This window comes from Poromitra crassiceps (assembly GCF_964638095.1).
Source record: "Poromitra crassiceps genome assembly, chromosome: 2".
Lineage (NCBI taxonomy): Eukaryota > Metazoa > Chordata > Actinopteri > Beryciformes > Melamphaidae > Poromitra > Poromitra crassiceps.
Genome location: NC_139624.1, coordinates 33508187 through 33532991, shown reverse-complemented (window position 1 = coordinate 33532991; position 24805 = coordinate 33508187). Strand labels below are relative to the sequence as shown.

Here is a 24805-nt window from a genome sequence, read left to right as displayed (position 1 = left end):
CATCTGTAAACTACAGCTGCCTCAGTCAGGACTTCTAAATGGGTAATACTATAGTTGTAGTTGTCTACAATACTGTCCACAAACTGTTCAAGAAAATAGGTGAATATGATAGTCAACTAAATGTTGGATTGTATCTTAACTTTTAAGTGCAGTGTCAGTTTTCATTTCAGGTTACTTTCATCCTCCATATTGCATGAAACAAAAATTTCATAAAGTTGTACTGTACATACATGATCCTAAAATTTGAGGGTATGAAAAAGCATTTAAGATGACCATCAAGCAACAGCATGGAATAAAAGCATCAGTGTAGCAGTCAATATTTACAGTAGCCTATGGGGTGGCTAACTGTAAATGAGTTTAATTGCACTAGATAGTGCAACTTATCACAAAATGCACTTATCACAAATGCATTGAAGACTAAGACTAATACATCGTTTACAATTTACACATTGTGAGCAATAAGGTTTGTGTATTTCCAAGTAGTCACTTCAGAACAAACAAATTCTTTAGGTGTCTAAATCCATTTCTTCCGACACAATATAGTTGGTGCTTCGTTCTTTAAAGGCTGGATGCAAAGTATGACCAAGTCTTGTCTGCCTTCTGCATAATCTGTGTAAACCTCTCATCTTGGTGAATCACTGTCACCTTACAGTGTCAACCTTATGTCACCTTATGGTTACTGTATACAGTAACCATGTGTGGAAATACAAGACTTTTACAGCTTTTCAGTTTGCGTTTATTTAACCACCATCACCAATATATCCTGTACTAAAATACAACACATTATTCACCAGGGTTCTAGAGAAATAACCTGCTTAGGGTTCATCCGTGGTTCCCAAAGTCCAAAGGGTCCGTGAACTTATTTGAGAGAGAAGGAAATGCTGTATCCACTGGTGGGTAGGCTACGTGGAAATGGCAGACAATGATTTGAATAAGGGGCAATAAATTCATTACTGTATTTTAAAGTTGAAGCACTTCATGAAAGTTTGCTTTAAACTGGCCATTTTAAATATCCGTTTAATAGGACTATGCCAGTCTTGCTACTTACTGTTGATTTTCTGAAAGCTTTCAAGATCAATTGCTTGAATGAAGAGTAGGCTATAAATGCTGTCAAAGTCCGAAGAGCCCAAATGCAATTCGGACTCATCAGTAACATCATCGTTGACATCATCAGTGATGTGATGTCACATGTAACAAAAATGACCTTCTTGTTGTGTGGTGTCAAAATAATTCATATTGAAATGCGTTTATCACTATGGAACAGATCAGAAGCATTTAGGTTGAAACATTTTGGAATTCAAATGGTTCCAATGGCATCCAAGTGTAGCCTACAAATGTGGTAGGTGCCAAGATTATGAGCGGGTCCTTGGAAAATTTTCTCCCCTGTAAAGGGTCCCTGGCCGCCCAGAATTTGGGAACCCCTGAACTAGATAGTGCAACTTATCACAAAATGCACTTATCACAAATGCATTGAAGACTAAGCCTTATCAATAATATGAACTTACTGAGTAAATTGTTATAACACAGTTCATGATAAATGATAGCAAAATGTTAAATTATATTACAATGTTCAAAAGGCCACAAGAATATTCACATGAGGAAAAAAAATTATATTATATTATATGTACAACACCACTTTTTTGTATCTGGATAAATTAAACAAAATAACAACCATTAATCTATTGGTAGGCTAGAGAAAAAGCAGAATCTAATAAATAGATTAGATAGGGAAAACAAAGGGAAAAAAGTTAAAATTCGCCTACATCCACCCTTTTGTCCCGGAACTTGTTCCTGGCCTTGGTCCGAGCCTTGAAGGCAGCTGCGTTGTAGAGATGCTGGAGGAGACAAGAAAACAAATGAGGGCGTGCAGATAGAAATGGAACATAGACGGAAAGAAATATACTGAAAAGTATGTGTCACATGTAGCTGTTCATTTATGACAAACAAAACCAGCCAGTGCAAAGGCCTCAGCCAATAACGTCAGGAAGCCTTTTGACTAAATTGGGGTTTGCAAAAATAAATAAAATACTACAAACAAAACCACCCCGTGAAAAGCCCTCCAAGTGACAACAGCTTCAAGAAGCCTTTTGACAAAACAGGGTTTAAATAAATTAAGAATACTACTTAATTTTGAAAGACAAATAACCTCTGCAGGTACACATACCCTTTCAAAGCGAGATATTTTCATGGCCTTCAAAGTGGCTGAATCAACCAGCATGGGTGGTCCCAGTTCAAACACATCTCTGATGAATTCATTTGCCTAGTTGGAGAGAAAATTAATTAATTTCAGAAAACGATTCTCTCAAGACACATCACTATGACAGCATCAACAACATCGATAACAGAAGCTTAAATTATTTTACATACCATTACAATCAAACAGTTTACTTAGGGTACAATAGGACGACTGACATGACACTGTCATGAACATGAAGGAGGCATTATGAATGTTTATGACATTAAGTGTTGTCATTAAGTGTCATTTGGTAAATTATGTCATTGTTAATGCAATGTTGACATTATTTGAGATGTCTTCGTTATGACAACTTGACATTAACAGGGACGCAAACTTATGGATAGTGGAAAAACGTGACAGATAGCAGGGCAGACATGAAACACTCAGAAATCATTCACTTAATTGTCCTATTTTGGGATAAAAAGGTGACTGTCACCTAATTAAAAAAGGTGACTAATTTGCAACCCTGCATTAACCAAGACAACATAACCTGTCAAAGTCTTTATGATGACTACTTGACATTAACCAAGATTGCAGGAAAGCAAACCATGTTGTCAATCCACTAAGATACATTTTCAATTAAATTTTCAATTTCAGGCATCAGAATGGATGTTAAGAGACCAAAATAGTTTGTTCATCAAAATAAGAATTCCCCAGTGGCTTGCCCTTGAACCCCTCTGGCCTGCTATCCCCCCCCCCCCCCCCTCTTTGGCTGGCTACTCTATGTACTTTTTGAAGTCACCCATTCAGCAGCTCCAGTGCCTGAAAAAAACAGTACCTGTAGGTGGTAGTTCATGCCAGAGCCGACAAACTCTCTGAAGGCGTCGTAGGTCCTCTTTCTGACCCAGCTGTCGATGGTCATGCGCTCCGTCCCAAAGCGTATGCTCTCAGACTGAAAGTCGCCCTCCTGGAGGTAAACACACACACGCAGAGGGAGGTGAGAAAAATGCCACAAGTCAGAAATAAACTTTCATGTTATGCGCTCCCCCTTATTGGTGATGGTGCCTGTGATACTTTATTTTACTTTGTTTTTTAATTTGTTTCTTTCCTTTGACTTGGAAAGCATGGGTCTGGTAGTTCACTTTTCATGGCTTTATTTCAGCAGTTTAGCTTTCCCTTATGTTTTGGTAGTTTAGGGTGGGACCTGGTCGGGTGGCCCATTGTGTGGTCGGCTAGACTCAGTCTAAAACGTGCCCCTTCCTCTTGTTGATTTTGGCCAGCCCATCTGAGTCTTTTGTTTGCATCTTGGTTTGATTTATTTTGTAGTAAATAAATTGTTTGGACTTTTCACCTTGAACCCGACGCCGTCGTATGTTATTGGCCTCCTCTGAACCAGCCTTTAAATGGTGGCCCAACAGCTCGTGTTTAGACAGACTGTCCCTTTGCTAAAAACTCACAGGCTCAATCCACCTAACAAATGTGCCTTCTCGTTGTGTCCTTGACTCTAGGCTCACTCTTTGCAAGTTGTTCTGGATAAGAGCGTTGGCTAAATGCCTAAAAGCTGCTTTGCCTGACATTAAGTTAGACTCACCTCAACAGCCTTGAGCACATCCCTGAACACGGAGCGCTGCTTCCTCTTGTCCGTCTTGGCTCGATGCTTGTTACAGTCAGTGGCCAGCCCGTTCAGTTTATCACACAGCTCTTCCCAGTCTTCAAACTCAAACTCCTTCAAGTGAACAAGGAAGAAATGTGGCATTAATGATCAGAGGGAAACAGTTAGAGAAAGAGGAATGGTGCTGAATCGTGCTGTTGTGTAACAATATCAACAGCAATCCAAGAATGCAAAAAAGAAATACGTTGGAGAGTTCCATATTTTGTGCCCAGCAGCTGTAATTTAGTCCAACTTTCAGTCTTAACAGCTTGATTGCCAGCGACGAGTGTACTCGTCAAACACAATCCAGCTGTTAACTGCCAGCGACGAGTGTACTCGTCAAAAAAATCGATTTTTTTTTTTTGACGGTAGGTTGTGCATCTAAGCCTTTTACATCTCTTATATAGGTATTGGACGTGTACAACGTGTACAACCCATTCCACCGACCCACTAAGTGGCGACAAGGAAGGAGGAAGGCAAGCAAAAAGCAGTGTGACTGAAGCCATTCTCATGAAGGTGGATTGGCGAAGGCGCTTTAATTTTCGCGCTGATTGCTGGCGGTGCGGGATTGCAGATTTGCATAGTGGATTGCGGGTGGGACACACTTTGAAACACGCAGCATAATATGACCAGAATCGCAAAAGCTTCATCAAAGCCCTCAACCAAAACCCCAAGACGCGAGCGAGTCCAACCAGACTTCCTCAAAGAGCGGCTGCACAGACAGGCACACACCCGCACAGCAGCAGCAAAGCAATGGTGACAAGCGGGGACTGCCCCCTAGTCCGACACCAAATTGGAAACAAATCCCATTCTAAAAGGCTTTTAGAATGGGATTTTCAACCCATTCTTTTTTGTTTCTTTTTCGCTATAATTTAGAGTAATTTAATTTCTATTCAGAAATTTATTTGAGAGGTCGAGAGTATGAGAAAGTGCATTTGCAAAGGTAGGAAAGTGCTTGTGACATGGCGCTGCAACAAAAAAGAACGCCCACAGGAGGGAGGAGTTGAGCAGAGGGAAGTTTACTGCTGTTATGGAGGAAATTACTGTTCAAACTATTGTTAAGGTCTTACTGATGCCAAAAATGAATGGTTAAAGTGACAGTTCTATCGAATCTCACAAAAAGCCGTTTATCTCTGAATATTTATTCTGACGCTAAAACCATGCTGTATTCAACTGCTAATGCTTACATAACTACTAACTCTACAAACTAACTCTTTTAGACAGAGAAAGTACACATTCTATTAGTACTTTTGAGATATTGTATGTTCACAAACTCCAAGCAGAAAATAATCCTCGGCTGTTGTAAAATGAGCCACAATCCTCAAAAAAACGGCTTGGCAGAAGCTACCTACAGCAAGAAAAAAATGGCTGGCAGTCAATGTGTTAACAGTTGATAAAAAAAATCATTGTATTGCAATAATGACAAGTGGTGGGATATCTAAATATATAAATCCATTCAGTGCTGTATCCATTTAAAAAGAGACTCCTGGAATCCTATAATAAGAATGAGAAGGCAGGAGTGACTGAGTGAGTGAGCAGAATTGTGTTCAGCCACAACTAGGGATGTCACGATACTAGAATGTCTACTTCGATACAGATTTAAAAAAAAGTGATTCTGATACCCAGGAAAATATCGATACTCGATACCATTTTCGATACCAAGCGGCGGGATGACAACACATCAAGAGGCATAAAAAATAAACAAAGACAGATGGACAGACAGATGCATACTTCTCCATAATCTAGGCCTGATAAAACTCATTAAAAACTTTGACCTTAAACAGATTACCCCTGCTCTAGTCATCAGCCTATCAGAATACTTTGAACTTGTTGAACCAAAACATACCCACCAATGACAGGGAGGGACAAATCAGTGGTATGTTTGATTTTTCATTAAGAGAAAGCACTGCTGATATTGATACAGTTGCAAATGAGTATTGTATCCGTTTCAAATTGTTAATATTGATACTTATCGATCAGGGATTCCGCTAGACATTTTCCCAGACGGCCAGTGCAGCTGGTAACGTTCCAAAATTCCGGCCCTATCGAATATTTACCGGCCACTATTAAAAAAAGGATGTTATAAAATAATTGTTTCCTAAATAAACGAATCAATTTATTTCTCTATAGTCTATTCTTTATAGCCTCTATAGTCGATCATATTTATTCCAGTGTTGTCATTAAGAGGCCGATTTCGCAGCAAGAATATTGAATTGGTCGGCACGTCGTTCTCGGTAAGGACGCTTTCGTTATTGAAACAGACAAGATGCATGCATGCTCCTATAGCCTATCTATCTGCATTTGCAGACACTCATGAACCCATATCTTATGGACATTGCCTTGATGAAACAACAACGTAGCGTTAGCTAAAAGTAATAAGTGCAATAGCGTCAGTGCAAAGTGCAGACAGCGCACAACTTGAATCTCCAGCAATAGGCTATCCACCTTATCTCTCCCACTCCACACCTGGCGGCACCTGCGTCAGCTCTCCTGCACTCGTTCTCGGCTCCCATGTGGCTTTATTTGTGGTAAGCATTTTGATTCATCTCCTCATCATACGAGCGTCGGGCAACAAGCACGAGCCATTGATTGATTGATTGATTCGGCCGACGTAGGTAAAAAGGCTTTTTACCTCCGCTAAATTGACAGCCTACGTCGGGTCGCTTTCGCTTTTGACGGCGGCAGGCACCCTTCTGTTTATTCCCTGCCGTCTTGCTGGCCTCGGCTGAAGTAGGCTACTTGTTGCATGATCTCGATTAAAAAAAGGACTGGCCTAGCAAGGGATGTCTGTTTTGACATTTCGGTTTCCTCCTGTGTGTTTCCTCACAGCGGGTCCAGCGCTGGCCGGCGGGACTGATGCTGCTTGTGCGGCTTTTAAACGGCGCTCTACAGTAAAAAAAGCGTCTTGCTATATTTTTCTTTTTCACCAACACTCAACATACAGGGGGCGGAAAACATATGATGTAATAAATCTCCATTTAAGTCGTAGCTTATTGGCAACATCACTTAGGTTATAGGCCACACAATATTAGGCTATTTTATATAAGGAATTTATTTATCTGGCGTATTTTCAGCCGGCCACTTGAGCCGGTGACCTTTTAATTTGCCGGCCTACGGCAACACATACCGGCTAAAAGCCGGCAATTGCTTTTGGAATCCCTGTTATCGGTACAATCGATACCTGTTGCAAATTAGTATTGTATCCGTTTCATATTTTTAGTATTGACTTGTATCGATACTTTTGACAACCCTAGCCACAACGGTGCCATTTTACATGTGATCACGCTGAATCTTTCAGGAAGTGTAAAGCACATCCCTGCGGGTGATCAAACCGAGACAAATTTTTGGATTATGTAATTAGGGCCGATTAATTGCCCAATGTGCAGATTAATGGCAAAACTTGGCCATGCTGCACAATGGCTGCGTGGCCTCGACCGCGCCATTCAGCCGGGGGCGGAGCTCCCACAGTCTGGGCGAGTTGAGGAGCTGTCGGTGGAGCAGCCTGCAGCTCCGAGGAGAAGCAAATGACGATTTCTTTTTTTTTATGCGTGTTTCACAAATCTGATCGCAGCAGTTCTTTGCATATACATCAAATACATAATATGTTCTTGTTTTGTCTGTTGGTGAGCTTTTTGATTAATTTTACGACTTTTTGGGGTCTCGGGAACAAACAAGATGTAAACTTACAGAATCCATGTCTCTGGCCAGTTCAAAGAGCAGGGCAATAGTCTCTCCTGCGGCAATCCTCATGTTGACGTCCTCGCTCTCCAACAGCCTGGGCAGTTTAGGCAGGTGTCTGTATGACAAAACACACCTCAGTTAAAAACAGCCTGGGCAGTTTAGGCAGGTGTCTGTATGACAAAACACACCTCAGTTAAAAACAGCCTGGGCAGTTTGGGCAGGTGTCTGTATGACAAAACACACCTCAGTTAAAAACAGCCTGGGCAGTTTGGGCAGGTGTCTGTATGACAAAACACACCTCAGTTAAAAACAGCCTGGGCAGTTTGGGCAGGTGTCTGTATGACAAAACACACCTCAGTTAAAAACAGCCTGGGCAGTTTAGGCAGGTGTCTGCATGACAAAACACACCTCAGTTAAAAACAGCCTGGGCAGTTTAGGCAGGTGTCTGCATGACAAAACACACCTCAGTTAAAAACAGCCTGGGCAGTTAAGGCAGGTGTCTGCATGACAAAACACACCTCAGTTAAAAACAGCCTGGGCAGTTTAGGCAGGTGTCTGCATGACAAAACACACCTGTTAAAAACAGCCTGGGCAGTTTAGGCAGGTGTCTGCATGACAAAACACACCTCAGTTAAAAACAGCCTGGGCAGTTTGGGCAGGTGTCTGTATGACAAAACACACCTCAGTTAAAAACAGCCTGGGCAGTTTAGGCAGGTGTCTGCATGACAAAACACACCTCAGTTAAAAACAGCCTGGGCAGTTTGGGCAGGTGTCTGTATGACAAAACACACCTCAGTTAAAGACAGCCTGGGCAGATTAGGCAGGTGTCTGTATGACAAAACACACCTCAGTTAAAAACAGCCTGGGCAGTTTAGGCAGGTGTCTGTATGACAAAACACACCTCAGTTAAAAACAGCCTGGGCAGTTTAGGCAGGTGTCTGCATGACAAAACACACCTCAGTTAAAAACAGCCTGGGCAGTTTAGGCAGGTGTCTGCATGACAAAACACACCTCAGTTAAAAACAGCCTGGGCAGTTTGGGCAGGTGTCTGTATGACAAAACACACCTCAGTTAAAAACAGCCTGGGCAGTTTAGGCAGGTGTCTGTATGACAAAACACACCTCAGTTAAAGACAGCCTGGGCAGTTTAGGCAGGTGTCTGTATGACAAAACACACCTCAGTTAAAGACAGCCTGGGCAGTTTAGGCAGGTGTCTGTATGACAAAACACACCTCAGTTAAAAACAGCCTGGGCAGTTTAGGCAGGTGTCTGTATGACAAAACACACCTCAGTTAAAAACAGCCTGGGCAGTTTAGGCAGGTGTCTGTATGACAAAACACACCTCAGTTAAAGACAGCCTGGGCAGTTTAGGCAGGTGTCTGTATGACAAAACACACCTCAGTTAAAAACAGCCTGGGCAGTTTAGGCAGGTGTCTGCATGACAAAACACACCTCAGTTAAAGACAGCCTGGGCAGTTTAGGCAGGTGTCTGTATGACAAAACACACCTCAGTTAAAAACAGCCTGGGCAGTTTAGGCAGGTGTCTGTATGACAAAACACACCTCAGTTAAAAACAGCCTGGGCAGTTTAGGCAGGTGTCTGCATGACAAAACACACCTCAGTTAAAAACAGCCTGGGCAGTTTAGGCAGGTGTCTGCATGACAAAACACACCTCAGTTAAAAACAGCCTGGGCAGATTAGGCAGGTGTCTGCATGACAAAACACACCTCAGTTAAAAACAGCCTGGGCAGTTTAGGCAGGTGTCTGCATGACAAAACACACCTCAGTTAAAAACAGCCTGGGCAGTTTAGGCAGGTGTCTGCATGACAAAACACACCTCAGTTAAAAACAGCCTGGGCAGTTTAGGCAGGTGTCTGTATGACAAAACACACCTCAGTTAAAAACAGCCTGGGCAGTTTAGGCAGGTGTCTGCATGACAAAACACACCTCAGTTAAAAACAGCCTGGGCAGTCTGGGCAGGTGTCTGCATGACAAAACACACCTCAGTTAAAAACAGCCTGGGCAGTTTAGGCAGGTGTCTGCATGACAAAACACACCTCAGTTAAAAACAGCCTGGGCAGTTTAGGCAGGTGTCTGCATGACAAAACACACACCTCAGTTAAAAACAGCCTGGGCAGTTTGGGCAGGTGTCTGCATGACAAAACACACCTCAGTTAAAAACAGCCTGGGCAGTCTGGGCAGGTGTCTGTATGACAAAACACACCTCAGTTAAAAACAGCCTGAGCAGTCTGGGCAGGTGTCTGTATGACAAAACACACCTCAGTTAAAAACAGCCTGGGCAGTTTGGGCAGGTGTCTGCATGACAAAATACACCTCAGTTAAAATAATCATCAAGTCTGGTGTTCTTTAAAACAAAGACTTGAGACTTCATGTCAACACCGCCAATTTAGCTAGAGAGGCTCAGTACACGGTCTTACTTGTGCAGGATGTCTTTGAGCTGGCTGGCAGTGCAGATGGTGAGCAGCAGTGCCCAGGACAGCAGGGCGTTTGTGTGAAGCTGGGTGGACTGGGGGCTCACTGAAGGACGGGTACCATCCTCCTTCACATAGGACCGGGTGAACAGGCTCTCAAAGCACTCCATGGTGGCATGCACGTCCTGCAGCAGGCAGAGATGACCATTATACAGAGACTGGAGTTTGTAAGGCAAAATAACAAGCTGGAGGTCCTAAGGATTCGAGCAACAAATTGTCGACATGGATACGGCTAGCTGTCACTCAAAAAAAGACAAGAAAAGAATGAACATGTTTTTGCCTCCATGGGCAACTAGTAGTGACAACTGAGTTTTACCAAGACTCAAGCTGACATCACAAATGTTACAACTGGGTGAGGTACGATGCCACAACTAATAATAATAATAATAATTAACGCAAATATGCAACTGCCAAAGCTTGTAAAGAGCAGTGTCGTTGCCGCTTGCCCTCAAGCCCCAACTTGTCAAAGAACTTACCAGGATGTCATCTTCTGCAACTAAAGTGCAGAGGCCCAGGCTTGTCGCAACCTATTAAAGAAAGAAAAACTTGTTTCAGTTGACTCTTACATGGTATCTGCAGGTATCAGGGGAATTATCAAAACTATATGATCTTGAAGAGCCAGGCAGAAAACCTAGACAAAGCTACCAGCCACAATTTACTAGCATTTGATGGCTGCACCACCTTTTACAGTCTAAAATTAAAATCTAAAATTGAGACAATGCATTCTTCCATGCTTTCTGCAGGGTTTCCGAGGGATCACAACAATAATTAAACAAGATGGCTCTGTCCATGACAATATTGTGGACTCACGGCTTGTCTGGCTTGGATGTTGGCTGATCCGTCTGCCAGGATGTTTTTGAAGATGGGTTTGAGGGCCTTGAACACCTCCTCGCTCTCGATGCCAGAGCCCAGCTGGATGCACAGCAGGCAGGCTAAAGAAGCTGCTGCTCGCTGCTCCTCGCCTTTACCTGTGGGAGACGGGGGGGGGGGGGGGGGGGGGGGGACAAGGAAGAGTGAGATTTTGTCACCATCCCCCCCAACACACACTTTTTCCACCTTCATTTCCATGAGTACAGTTGGAGCTATAAGGTGGCTATCAATATGATATGACCGGCGTAGAAACCCTGGTTACCACAACAACAAACTCTACAATACATCAGGCACCGGCTGCCATCACGAAAAGTTAAGGAGAACGTCACAGAAAAACCATGCAGATTTATTTTGCACATGATCTCACACATATCCAAAAACTGTAAACAGTTTTGCAGACATTCATTTAGTTTGACAGTGACTGAGTTGATTTGAGTTAAGTTGTGCACCAGTGATGTCATTCATGCACTCAAATCAACTCAATAGCTGCTAAACTAAACTAATGTCTGCAAAACCGTTTACATTTTTCGGATGCGTGTGAAATCATGTGCAAAATAAATCTGCATTGTTTTTCGGTGAAGTTCTCCTTAGAAATCATTGAGTGTAATATCCTTATAGCTACCTTTCTTGAGGCAGCGCTCAATGCTGTCTGTGATGGTCATCCTCCTCTCAGATATGAACTCATACAGGATGCGTGTGGCCATTGCGGTCTTTAATCCATCCAGTGCCCCCTGTCTGGTCTTAGCACTAAGAAGACAAACAAGTATAAACACGATTAAAAGCTTTGTCTTCCAATAACCAGACTGAAGAGGGTTCTCAGTCAATAACCAGACTGAAGAGGGTTCTCAGTCAATAACCAGACTGAATAGGGTTCTCAGTCAGTGAAATGTCAGCAAAAACCACTGTTTCTAGGGATGCCGGTGGCGACTAATTTTCCCGACGTTTAAAACGGAAATTTTAAATGGCGACTAGTCGACTAGTCTATAAGAAAACACTCAGAAAAAACTGAGCACAATTTAATCGATATGTTTAAAACATTGTCCGAAAAAATAGTGTGTGTATTTAACACTTTCAGTGCCACGGCCCTTGGGCAAAAGGTTGCTTGCTGTGCCACATAGGCCGCAATGCATTTTAAAACAGTCATATAATTTTTTTAATAATTACTATGTAAACACTGAACACGCACAAATAACGATGAGACTCTCTTCTATCACCTGCAAAAAAAAGTTTATTGATCCCATTTTCCGTTCTTTAGTTATGAGCCGGAGAAGATAGCTTGATTGAAGCAAAAACATCCCTTTTTTTCTACGAGCTGAGATAATGAGCCTTTTGTGAAATTAAACATTTCAAGCACATCACTGACTCTGAAGCTAATTTTCTGATGTCTGGGTCTGTCTGGGTGAAGTGTATGCTGCTCTGCTGCTCTCCGTGCTCCCCCCCCCCCCCCCCCCCCCTCAACTGCACACGCCTCCTGGGTGTGTCTTATGTGTCTGGTGGCTCTCAGTCTCTGCTGAGTTTGCTGCGCACACACAGTGAATGGTGCGCGACATTCAGCTTTTTGGTTCCGCGTGTGTTTGTCACGGGCTTGCATGCTTCCAGTTCGGAATAATAAGGCTGATTATGTGAATGTGCTGTTGCAGCGTACATGGAGGTGCTCAGTTGTGACAGCGGATGCTGCTGCTGGGGGCACAGCTGGCGTTGTGCTCGTTTATGGAGGCACGTCGATGCATACGGACGGATGCGATGCGATTTCCTCATTTTCCCCAGTGACTATTTCTGTGTGTTTGGCTCCTTTTTCTCTGATCAGGAGAGTGCTGTCGCCACCTAATGGGTTTGTAAAATAGGTTATCGACCTCCAATAGCTACAATATTGTTAGAGGCGACGTAAGAAGCTTAGATCGACACCCCCCCGTCAAAAAAACAATTTGGATTTACTGACGCCATTTGGCGTCGCTGGCACTCTACGGTAAATTTCTAATGACGCCATATGGCGTCGCTGGCACTGAATGTGTTAAGAGCCATTTGAAACCGTTAATTACGTTCGTCATCATCGTCAATATTCACATCTTGCGCCGTTTACGAACATTGCACATCAGAAAACATCAACAACTCACCCCCAGCGGCGTGTATTCAGCTGGAAACCTTTGCGTTCATAAAGTTGAGTGGAAGCATCTTGTGCAGTCGTTCATTGCCTATGAGCTGCCTTATCTTGTGTGGCTAACGCGTTAGCAATGCCCTTGCGTCCAGCCATCCACATGGCTGTGCTGAATGTCGGTCGCGTGGTTAACGTTATATGCCAGTTTTATCTGACACAGCCTACATACAAGCATATTTTCATTTACTGGATCAAAATACTCCCAAACTGCGCTGGATTTATGAGATGCTATCTCCCTTCCACTCTTTTCCACTACTTTACAGCCAATTAGGGCTGGGCGATATATTGAATATACTCGATGTATCGCGGCTTGTGCCACGTGAGATGTAGAAATAACTATCGCGAACATTCGAGTATAATTGTCACGCATTGTTTATAACTTACGCCGCCGGCATGACTGGCTTCACGTTTCCTCTTGTCAGCTCTGCCTCTCAAGGGAGAGCTCTGTCACACTCAGGAAGGGAGGGGGAATCACATGGATACGTCAAACGCATCAAACCGCGTCAGACACACCCGTCCCCAGCAACCAAGGCGAAACATGGCTCCATGTGGCTGTTGACCGTTTCAAATGATAACAAAACAACCACTATTGCAATTTGCAATACATGTCCCACAAGGTTTCTGAGATTAGGGGAAAGTCTGAGCTGGCGTTACACTAAACCAAACGTGGGGAGGAGGCAGCGGATTTGTTTGGCGTTAACGATAGCTGTTGTAGTGGCTAACGTTAGCTAGCTGGTTGTGGCTACCTAGTTCAGCAGGCAGCGGTCCACAAGCTTGGTGTGACCAAAATCCCCGCATTTAAAGCACTTCATACTCCCAGAGCTGCCGTAAACCATAGAGCATAGAGAACCTCATGCATTACTCAAAATGAAACGTCCAGGGTTCGTGTCTCCAAAAGCAACTAACGCTAACGTTACATGCAAGGTAACGTGAAGCTAACGTAGCTAGCTGTGGGGCAGTCATGATCTATAAGGAAAACGAATGTGCACATTTACATAAAAGTCAACATCACATACGTGTCTTTTCTTTAATCTAGAGGCATCATTGTTCAGTCAAAAGTGAAACAACACAGATATGATGGCATATAGTGAGGCTTTCCATGCCTCACTATAGAACACCTGGCCCCAATGCAAAATTCAGACAGCTTATATGTTGCCGGTAACGTCCTGCCAATAAGAGTATAAATGACTATGCCTTTTATGTTTTATCTGCAGTCTAAGCAGCTAGGCTTTCGGTTCTATAAAAGCCATTATTTTTTGTATTGACTATTGAGTGATACACTTTACTAAAACAATCATATTATATCAGAAGTGTTGTTTGTGTTCATAATAACAGTGATGTCAGATTTGCTTAGGTCAGAGCTATGGAATATTAAATCATCCATCTTTGCTCACTACATCTGCCCTTTCTTTCTTCTTCTTTTTTACCCCAGGTGTGCATAAAATACAGGTTAAGAACTTATTTTTTTAATACAAAAATGTGAAATAATTATCGGTTTATCGTATCGGTTATCGGCCAGGAGAAGCATATATTTATCGGTTATTGTATCGGCTCTAAAAATCCATATCGTGCATCCCTAATCTTTGGTCCATATTGCCCAGCCCTACTAAGATCTTTGTTGTCGTCAGTGTTGGGGCTAGTAACGTGTTTTAGTACTAAATGACCATGTTAGTTTTTCAATTATTGTAATCTGTTAGTAGTTACATTACATAGAATATTTTTACTCACTGACTTTTTCATGTATACATGAGACTTTACAAAATGTTTGGTCATGGAAATTTGGTTTAAAGTCATGGAAAAGTCATGGAAATCCATTGTTCAAAATGTGTATGAACCCTGAAGGGTTAAATTGAGCATTTATGAGAGATTTCAAAAATATCGAGATATATATCGTGTATCGCGATATAGCCGAAAAACATCGCAATATTCTTTAGAGGCCATATCGCCCAGCCCTAAAGCCAATGCTGCTCCACTCCCACTAACACACGTCTGGTTTGTTTACATCCGGTCATTAGAGCCGGGGCTACAGTAGTGGCTGGTAAAGACGCAACAGCTCACGCCGCATTGTTTATTATGATAATTTAATTATTGTTTAACCGACTAGTATTTCTCGTGCCGACTAGTGAGGGAGTGGGCGTTTAAACGTTTAACCGACTAGTCGTCGGCATGCCTAGTCCCGACACTCACTGCTGTGGTCTGTGTCAATAGCTACAATGATGAAAGCCCTGAGTCAAGTGCTTGTTTTGGTTGCTCGCCAGTGAGCGGTTTCAATTTCACAGAAAATATCATTTTCCATAAATATGCTGTGACCCAACATTGTATTGCTAATGCAATAATACTAATTTACATAAATTGACCTCAATCAAGGAATAAACTAACATAAATCAGGCAAACAGCAGGCTACGTGAAGAATAGGATTAATCAAGAAACACTTGTTAGAAATCAAAACAGAAGTTAGCTCATATCCTTCAATTTTCCAAGTATAAAATGCAATCAGCCGTTTGTAAACAAACGGATTGGCTATACTTCTGGGTGCAACTGCCCTTCATTTTAAACAGCAGTTCATGGTGAAACAGCCATGGGTCTTATTACAAAAAAATACTACATACATTTTTGGGGGGGAAATTACTTTGCAATAGTTAAATGCAATGATTTGTAGGGCAAATGATAAAAAATAAAATAAAAAGTTCCATTTGCTTTTATGTCAGCAATCACTTTGTAAGAGAAAGTGTCACTTTCTAGATGCCGGAGATCTCAAACTCTACGCATCTAGACTTGTATTAGCATGCCATCAGCTAACGTGTGATTGGACTTTTGAAATGATCAGGGCGGTCTTCTACCTCTTATCCACTGTGCTGTCGATGAAGCCCTTCAACTTGTACTGGAAGTCCTCCTGGGCCACATCCTCACTGGCGTCCCCTCCTGGCGACAACAGACATAAAGCAGAAAAAAGAGATGATAAATGCACACTTGTCTCATATGTTTCTTTGATATTTAACTATATATTTGCAACCAGATATCAATCACTTCTTATACAGCGTCATTGCTCAATAACATTACACCTTCTTAGAGGTCTGCACTCGTACGGAGTGCATTTCCTTGTTCGCTTGTCACGCCAAGTTGGACGTGTTTTCTCCCTTCGCCTGCGTAGAATTTAAATATAATTTACAGATGGGCTATGTTGTGTCCCTGTAGCCGGGTAAACCAGCCTTTCACGTCAACTCACATTTCATTTCGTTCTAACAGACCGTCTGGCCTCCAGCCCTGGGAGGGTGTTTTCAGAAATTACAAAGTGCTCTAGCCAATCAGCGACCCACTCGTAGGTGACATCGTAACCGGCCAATCAGGAACGCCGGTGGCAAAACAGTAATGGCTCTAACATCAACGTTTGTCGACTTTAAACAGCCATAAAATGCAGTTATTGCAGAAATAGACTCAATAACAACAATTAAACAAGTACAGGAGTATGCAACAGCGGAGTTTCTGGGCGGAAAAGATGTTTTTGCCGTTCTCCAGAGTAGATTTGACTGGATCCAATGCTGATTGGCTGAATTTGTCTGTCAAGGCAAGTACACCCGCCCACTGCAAACACTGGGTGAAAGCTGGAGGCCAGACTGTCTGGTAGAATGAAATGTGAGTTCATGTGACCAGCTGGTTTACCAGGCTAGTGCCCCTGGGCTTGCCCTGACTGTCGGCAACATAAGCAAAATAATTCCAAATAATTCCATTCCGCTTGTACTCTGAGCAGCCATGTTCGTTGTGTCGAAGGTGATCACTAAATGAGTGGGAGTTGGGCACGCCCACTATAACTTTTCCAGGGCCTGGAAATTCTACTTTAATTTCCATGACTTTGGTTAAGTAAAATATATATATAATAATATACATATATACACATATATATATATATATATATATATATATATATACACACACATACAAAGAACTTCTATTCTTGCACAAAATATATGAATTCAAGCACTTTCAATGACCTACATCTATGTATGTCTATTTTCAAAATCTTTCAAGGCCTTCACACAGGTGCAGAACGCACGCGCTAGTTGACAGTCGGCTGTAGACGTTGCGGTGTGTTCAAGTGCAACGTTTTGGCACCGACACAGGATGTGAGGCGACGCAACAGTTGGCCTTCGTTGCCGCTAGTTCTTTGCTGTCAGCGCGGCGTGTTCCAAGCTTAAGATTCAGTTCAAAAGAGGCAACCTGGCATCCGGGCCTTTGCTTGACAGGGCACACTGATCCATGCCTATATACAGACACACCCACAGGCCACAGCATACCAAACATGTCTACTCACACGTTGAAACGCAAACCAAAGCATACATACTAATCCAAACAAATGCATGTCCATGTTGTACACACAAACACACCTTCATCTGCTACACTGGCGCCATCGCTGAAGCTGCTGCAGTGGCTGAGGGTCTCGATGGAGGCGTCCTCATCGCTGAAAGGCTGCACAGTTCCATGCTGCCCTCCTGAAAGACAAACAGACTCTCAGAAACATAATTCACCTCTTGCAATAATTGAATCAGATGCTATAACACAGCTCTGCAGGTCTGTGGCGAGAGCATTATGCAACTATATTTCCAGACAGGTGCTGTTGCTGTAGCAAAGATATCTAATCTTCGCTCTCCTTGACATGCGTTTGCCTGTCTGTACTGTACTGATTATCACACAGGGGAAAAAATACACTGTGCTCTTGTCAGGGTCAAGGGCAACCTAGTCTACTGTTGGATGCGTAAACAACATAATGTTGACACTCCACAGTGTTTCCCATCTTCGCTACCAAGTTAACCGTTGTGCAGATTTGGTCCATTCTCACAGCACAGGGAGAGGCAACTATGTGCCATGAAGTGCCAAGAACTTGCAGGCCAACCAAATACTACACTGGGTTCTTTCTAAGGCTGTTCCCGACTCAGAATTCTGGCAGTCGAATCGGATTTGGCTGTTCAATAGGAATATTCCACAATTTTTTTTTTACCTGGCATCAGAAATCCATTGACATGAGCTTGTTTGATTTGTTTAATTGTAACTTTGTTTTAAGGTATTAATAGGCTGATACGTATCCCTATTTTGGTACAATTATCAGCCTATTAATGCGATGTATATATAGATATATAGATAGATAGATAGATAGATAGATAGATAGATAGATAGATAGATAGATAGATAGATAGATAGAGATTGTTGACTATTTGGGGTCACCCCTAGTTATTTCACTGATTAACACTTGCTGACTCTTCTTCTTGGCCCTCCATGGCACATGGTGGCCTATCCCTGTCACAAACAATATTTATGAAAAGAAGGGAGTTGTGTGAAAATTCCCAGCTGAGGTGTGAACATTCATAGTTTAAGGTCAATGTAAACAAATAAAAAATCCTATTTTAAGTTAAATGTAAACAAGTAAATACCTTTTATATTACTTATAAATTAAAGTCAGATAGAACCTGCAGCACCTGCAGTCTGCGATATTTAGGGTTTAGTTGAAGACTGAGCAAAGTAAAGAGGGTGGAGATGTTATTTTTGACGTTTGCTTTATAATAATAAGATAATAAAATATAACAATAAGTTCAGTGTTTCTGCCTGTGTTGCTGTCTGTTGTAGTGTAAAACAACAACCTAAAGGGAGAGAAGGTGGTGACAGGAAAGTGAGTGAGAAAAGGAGAAAATACTGAATAATGACATCACACCAGTATAATCCTAATGTTAATTTAAAATGAGACATTCCTCTAAATATGGCTAAAAAAAACATCCAAACGTCCAAAAAACGTCCAAATTCATTTCGGCCAAAAGTCCCTTCCTTGCAGCACCCCCTACTTAAAAAGACTTCCAGCAGGCAGCAGCCTGTGACCAAATTCTCCCTGCCCTGACCCGAATTCACCCCTGAATGCCCATGCGCAGTGTGAAAGACTTAAAAGATGTTGATTAACTTATCCTGATTAACTTATCCTGTGGCACTGACAAGACTTTGATCATTTTAAGCCGTGCTCTTATCTTGTCGCGATTGTTGTCACTTAATTTGGATGGCCAGCCTGTTCAGCTAATAACGCTATTCATTCTTTGTGCATGGTGTTGACGTGGACTGACTTCCCCATACAGCTGATTTCAGAGAACCCAGGCGGGCGGGCGCCGCCTATTTTTCCACCCGCTGTCCGAAATTTCCGCCCACCACTGCTCGTTGACAAACAACATTGCAGATAACAAAATACATGTTATCTGACTAGTAGCCTGCTGATATTTGTAATGTTGGTTGGCATGGCTTCGGCTAAGCTAGAGTTAGTTAACGTTATATAACGTTACATCGGCTAACTGATTGAGGTCAATCAGCAGATCAGACGACCTGACTTCACAGACCGCGAACTAGTCTATTATTGTTATGTAACGTTAGGCCAATCCCAACAGTTCATCAAGCCAACAACCAAATGCTTTCATCAGATGAGCATGCTTGCATTAATCAGCTGAGCTAGAAAGCAAAGTTCGGCTGGGCCGGCTACATCTTGCTAGTGGGAAGTTGATATTAGCTGGCATTTAGCAGGCTAACGCTAATACACTATTTCGTTGCTCGATTTAAGCTGTCAAAAGAGATCAAATGTAAAGAGCCATTGCCACATGACGGCACGTTTGGTCTGCGACGGTGATTTTTTTGTCCAACGACTGTTTACATTAGCCCCTTCCAGTTACACAAATCCCGAAAGGGGCTAGGTTAACGTTAGCTAGCTAAGCTTCATGGTAGGCCACGCTTTCACTTGTAGTCTTTACTGGAAACACGTCCAACTCAACTCAATAGATTAGCAACACGAAAAGAACTACAACTACCATCAGTAAAGGGAACTCAAAGCGGCAAGGCCAAAACATTCGGCCGCTTGCTTACCCCTGCTGCTCTTCTTCTTGGACCTTGGCATTTTGGTGCAGATAAATAGAAAATGTGATCAAAAATCAGCCAATACACGACCAGCCTTTACTGTATTGTCTCGTAAAACGAAAATCTCCCCGTGGCACAGTGGACAAGAAGGAATTGAAAGCGATCTTGGAGAAAGACTGTTGGCTGAGACGATACATTTTCCCTCATAAACCGGTGGTGAGGTACCTCGCTTAAAGTATTTATACTGGAAGACATGTGACGAGGCGGTTTCCCGGTCTCGCTGACCAATCCGGGAGCAGGAACAGGCCGGTGCGTGTGTTCGCGCGTGCGGGGGCGGGGCCACCTGTATGTTTTGTGTTTTGGTCACGTTTGATTGGAAAGTATCTAGCTACCTTTCAGCTACCTACCTGTCACATCAGGGGGCAATGGCATGGGCGGATTTTGCAGGCCCCCCCCCACCCCACCCCACCCCACCGCGTGATTTCTAACCCCACATAGGATAAGCAATAACCACGCCCTGTGGCGCTGGGATTGGCCAGGAGCATTGAAGCTTGGGACTAAAGCACCTGGGGTTTTTCATCTTTTAAAATAAAGATGTTAAAAAAACTATTGCTTGTTACATTTTCAGTGCTGTACCTTCTCTCTGGGTAAGAATTAAGCTTGAAATTAACGATATGATACATTATATTAGGCTATATGAGCTATGAACGTGAACACAACACCGTTTATATTATTGCATGTTTATGTAGATTGTGTACATTGTGTAGATTACAATTATTATGCTTATTATTACTATGCTAAGGAAGGTAGGTGACCATAATTCATTTCAATGTCCGCTCTCAATGTCCACTCTCGAAATAGTCCGTTCTCAAGAGCTATTCAGTTGGTTCATGAAATCGCTGGGCTGCGTGCCCTCCAGTGCTGCTCCTGGCCAATCCCGGCGCCACAGGGCGTGGTTATTGCTTATCCTATGTGGGGTTAGAAATCACGCTACCCCACCACCACCACCCAGTTGTAAAAAAAAAAAAAATAATAATAAGAAAGAAAGAAAAAGCTCACCATTGTAATGCTCCATGTCACTGTCTGGCTGAATATAATCATAAACTGTATATCCACTTTGACAAACATCACAGGGATCTCTTTGCACACGCGCGCACACACACACACACACACACACACACACACACACACACACACACACACACACACAAACGCCTCAAAACCCACCTTCACGGTTGCTTTTGACCTATAATCTTTTTCTCTCTCAGCTATTTCAATATTTTTCTCTCTTTATTAAAGTTGTTTTATCCTGTGTTTGTAAAGTGTCTTTGCACAGTCAAAAGCAACAGTGAACAGTGAAGCGTTATGTAGGCTACATTACATTAACCTAGTGTACATCATTCCACTAAAAAACATACAATGAGTAATAATCAGTGTTGGGCAGTAGCTTGCTACAAGTAGCGAAGCTACATAGCTTAACTACATTTCTCAGTAGCTTGGTGGTAGCTTCACTACTTTTGAACCAAGTAGCTTTTTCAGTAGCTAAGCTATTTATAGACCCAAGTAGCTTGTAGCTTCCCGCAAAAGCTACAAGCTACTCACCAGAGAAAATCCATGAGCAAAGCACGCAGTGGAGATTTCTGCTGCGGTTTGGATTAAACAGGAGGAGACATTGCATTATGTCAAGTGTGCCTGTGTAGCCAATAAAGCACTTCCAGTTCCATTATGACGGACAACAAATGTTGTTGTGCTTTTTAGCATCCTTGGCTCTCTTGCAGCAAGACCCGGCACTACTCTGCCTCTGATTGGGTTGGGTTTAGGCAACGAAGACTGACGATTGGTTAAGGGTACGGCAAAATATGTCATGTGCTGGCGAAGTCACATCAGCAACGAACTTTGAAAGATGGCAGAGCCAGAGGGAGCCACTGGCAGTGATGAAGAAGACGTTCAGGTTTTATTGTTTTTGAATATTGTGCCAGTGAGAGTTTCAATGTATTTTATAATATAATAAACAATCAAAATTTGATTTTTTTTTGCCTGCCTATTTGTTTGGTGGAAAGTTGTTCTTTGACATGAAGTTGATTCAATGTGAGAAAAAAAGTAGCTTTGATGTAGCAAGCTGCTTTTGCCATGTTGCTCGTAGCTTAGCTTGCTACATTTCTCTGGAGATAGCTTCAATGTAGTTTAGCTATATTTAATCGAGAGTAACTGATAGCTTAGCTTACTACATTTTCCAAGTAGCTTGCCCATCACTGGTAATAATGTTCTGTAATTGTATTTCTCATATTTCCATTCTTATATTGAACAATAATTACAATAAGTACCAGTAGGCCTATGGGCAATGGTCACTATAATGTCAGACTAGTGATAACACAGTGCATAGCGTATTGTGGTTTATTTGTTTTCACTATTGATTAGATCAGCGGTTCTCAAAGTGGGGTCTGGGGACCCCCAGCCCCAGGGGTCCTTGAGGCAGTTCCAGGGGGTCCCCAGCAAAAAGGGTAATAAGTGTTATTTTCACTAGCCTATATAGTCCGGGAGCCAAAGGCTGTTTTTTTATGAACCTTGTTTCGTCGGATAAAGTTTTTTTCTCTGCTTATTCTTGTAGTTTGGGGGTACCTATTCAAAATACAGGAAGGTGCCCGGTGAGCACCCTTGAGCATTTTTAGATATTAACCCCTAAAGTGCCAAAATCCCCTTAAAAATAGGGATTTATGAGATTTCATGCAAAATCCTCAAATCAAATGCATCAAATTTGCTTTCTCCAATGTTTATTCATAAAGGAGCAATGAGGTCATGTATAATGTAGCCTATTTAATTCCCCTGCCATGTGCCCCCCCCCCCCCCCCCCATCCCCAATAAAAACATGAAATTAGCAGAGGACTTTTAGTCTGATAAATCAATCCTAGGTGTTGAAGCGGTGCAGGTTTGCGCAAGTCAGACCCTTCTCCCCCACTCCTCTCTCTGGCACTGTGTGTGTGTGCGTGTGCGCAAGTGTGTGTGCGTGCATGTGCGTGTGTGTGCATGTTTCACCGGCTTTGAGCCGTGGCACTTTCTGTCTCCACACTCAATTCCTTGTACAGCCGGGGGGGAGGGGTCTAGGTGCACTGTTCAAATCCTGTGCACACATCTCAGCAGGGGAGTTTCTAGGGAGTGGCCTTGCGGCCACCCCAAAATCCTGAGGGTGCTGGCCAACCATACTGTCTTTCAGAGGCTGTAGTGGGCTAATTTTTAAGCTAGAGTGACGTTAGGCTAGATTTTGGCAAGGGAAAACCTTTCTACATCCTTCCTAAATGCCGCAATCAGTGCCACCCTTGCTTGAGTCTGTGCCCCACCTGGGCCACCCCACTCAAAATGGCTGGGACACTGCATCTTGGCTTACGCACATCTTGCCTCAAACAGACACACATGTCACTTATAGATGAAGCTGCGCTGCTTAAAGCGTCTTGGAGGTATGCACACATTGATGAGTTTTGTTGGGGCTTTATGTTCACTGATGGCTGATAGTGGGCTCTCTGGAGTTCCGGTAAGACATTTCCAGAAAGCAGATGACCTGATGAGAGCCTTATGGATCAGATTGTGAGTCAGACCAGAACAGCCAAACTTTGGGTTTAGGTCTTGGTGAAACCAATGATGCTGATGCTGATGTCATACATCTGGGCTGAACGTGAGGGTGACTGGCTTCTCCATCTGATCACATTCCACAAGATGCTTACCTACTACTTTGCAGCTGGCCATGTCAACCATGTCTGGTATGGCCTCTACTATCTTCGTTCCATGGAGAAGCTTCCTCCACAAAGGCATTTTCTCCAGGGGCAGCATGTGATGTGACACATTAGTGGAATATGGAATGGCCTGTGGATCAACCAGTTCATAACTACTTTCGTGAGGTATGGCCACAGTGATGGAGGGATCATTGGAATAACCATGAAGCCAGAGGCACTGAAGATCTGGGCCCTGAGCCACCACATATGCTACAAGATTGAGTCAGACATGAAGGAGATGGAAGAGGATGAGACAGATACTACAAAGCTTCATCTCTATCACAAGGAGGAGGCTAAAGCCATGGGTTAAGCAGATGCCAAAGTCAAGGACAGGGCTGGACTTTGTCAGAAACTGGAAACCTGCCTCGATCCATTGGATCCCAACGAACATCCAGGTGCAAAAGCATCGTGAACATCAAGATCACCCCACCAGTAACAGTGCCGTAAAGATTGGGGAGGCAATGTTAGAAGATTTTGAGAGGACCTGGCCAGAGGGATTTTACAACACCATCTCAAACAAAGTAAAGACAATGACAACAACCAAATCAATCCAATTTGACTCCACAATTTACGACCTAAATGCCATCGATTCAAGGGTATCACACTGTTGTCTAGGCAGGACGAGGATGGAATGCAAATTTGTAAATCCAAGTCTACACTGAAGAAGTCATTCCAAGTCAAAATCTCCAGGAGGAATGCCAGTGTCATTGATGGATCAGAACTTCTTTGGATCCACTGGCCAGCTGATGGCACCATAGCCGATTTCATCAAAAATGATAAGACACGGTTGAATTCATACCTATCAGACAGTGATGCGTACCTCATCTTCGGCAGCTACTCTGATTACAGTACTGTATCAAGTCCATCACCCGAGATGTCACAGAGACAGGGGTCAGCTAGAAACACCATCTCTTAGCTCTTATGTGAGGAACTGACCCAGGAAGGATCAGCTTTTCCATCTACAGAGGACAAGCAAACACAAGTTGGTGGTGACAGGGGAGGAGCCATGCCCCATTGAGATCAGGTTGGAAGAAAGAATGAGCCAATATGATATATAAAATCAACAGGAAGAAACTGACACCATCATTGTCCAAAAGGACCTGAGGTGTGCTGGAGAAGCCCATCAAATCTCGATGGTTTCTGA

At 42.9% G+C, this 24805-nt stretch overlaps 1 protein-coding gene across 1 annotated transcript; it reads right to left on the bottom strand.

Annotated features, from left to right (window-relative positions):
- Nucleotides 1-255: 255 nt before the first annotated feature.
- On the bottom strand, nucleotides 256-20094 carry ifrd1 (interferon-related developmental regulator 1). The gene is made up of 12 exons (XM_083655838.1): nucleotides 19907-20094; nucleotides 17407-17511; nucleotides 15865-15946; nucleotides 11492-11616; nucleotides 10810-10967; nucleotides 10476-10526; nucleotides 9946-10124; nucleotides 7515-7623; nucleotides 3768-3902; nucleotides 3015-3143; nucleotides 2165-2260; nucleotides 256-1835 (listed from the first exon to the last, which is right to left on the bottom strand). The coding sequence occupies exons 1-12, from the start codon at nucleotides 19935-19937 to the stop codon at nucleotides 1749-1751; spliced, it is 1287 nt and encodes a 428-aa protein (XP_083511964.1). The 5' UTR covers nucleotides 19938-20094; the 3' UTR covers nucleotides 256-1748.
- Nucleotides 20095-24805: the final 4711 nt, after the last annotated feature.

Bases quoted from the DNA above. Each gene is read 5' to 3' on its own strand.
- ifrd1 (XM_083655838.1), bottom strand. From the start codon at position 19,937: ATGCCAAGGTCCAAGAAGAAGAGCAGCAGGG. The intron at 15,947-17,406 runs GTGTGTTTGTGT...TGTTGTCGCCAG, and splicing joins CGCCAGTGTAGCAGATGAAG to GAGGGGACGCCAGTGAGGAT. The intron at 7,624-9,945 runs GTAAGACCGTGT...TTTGTCATACAG, and splicing joins CTCAAAGACATCCTGCACAA to ACACCTGCCTAAACTGCCCA.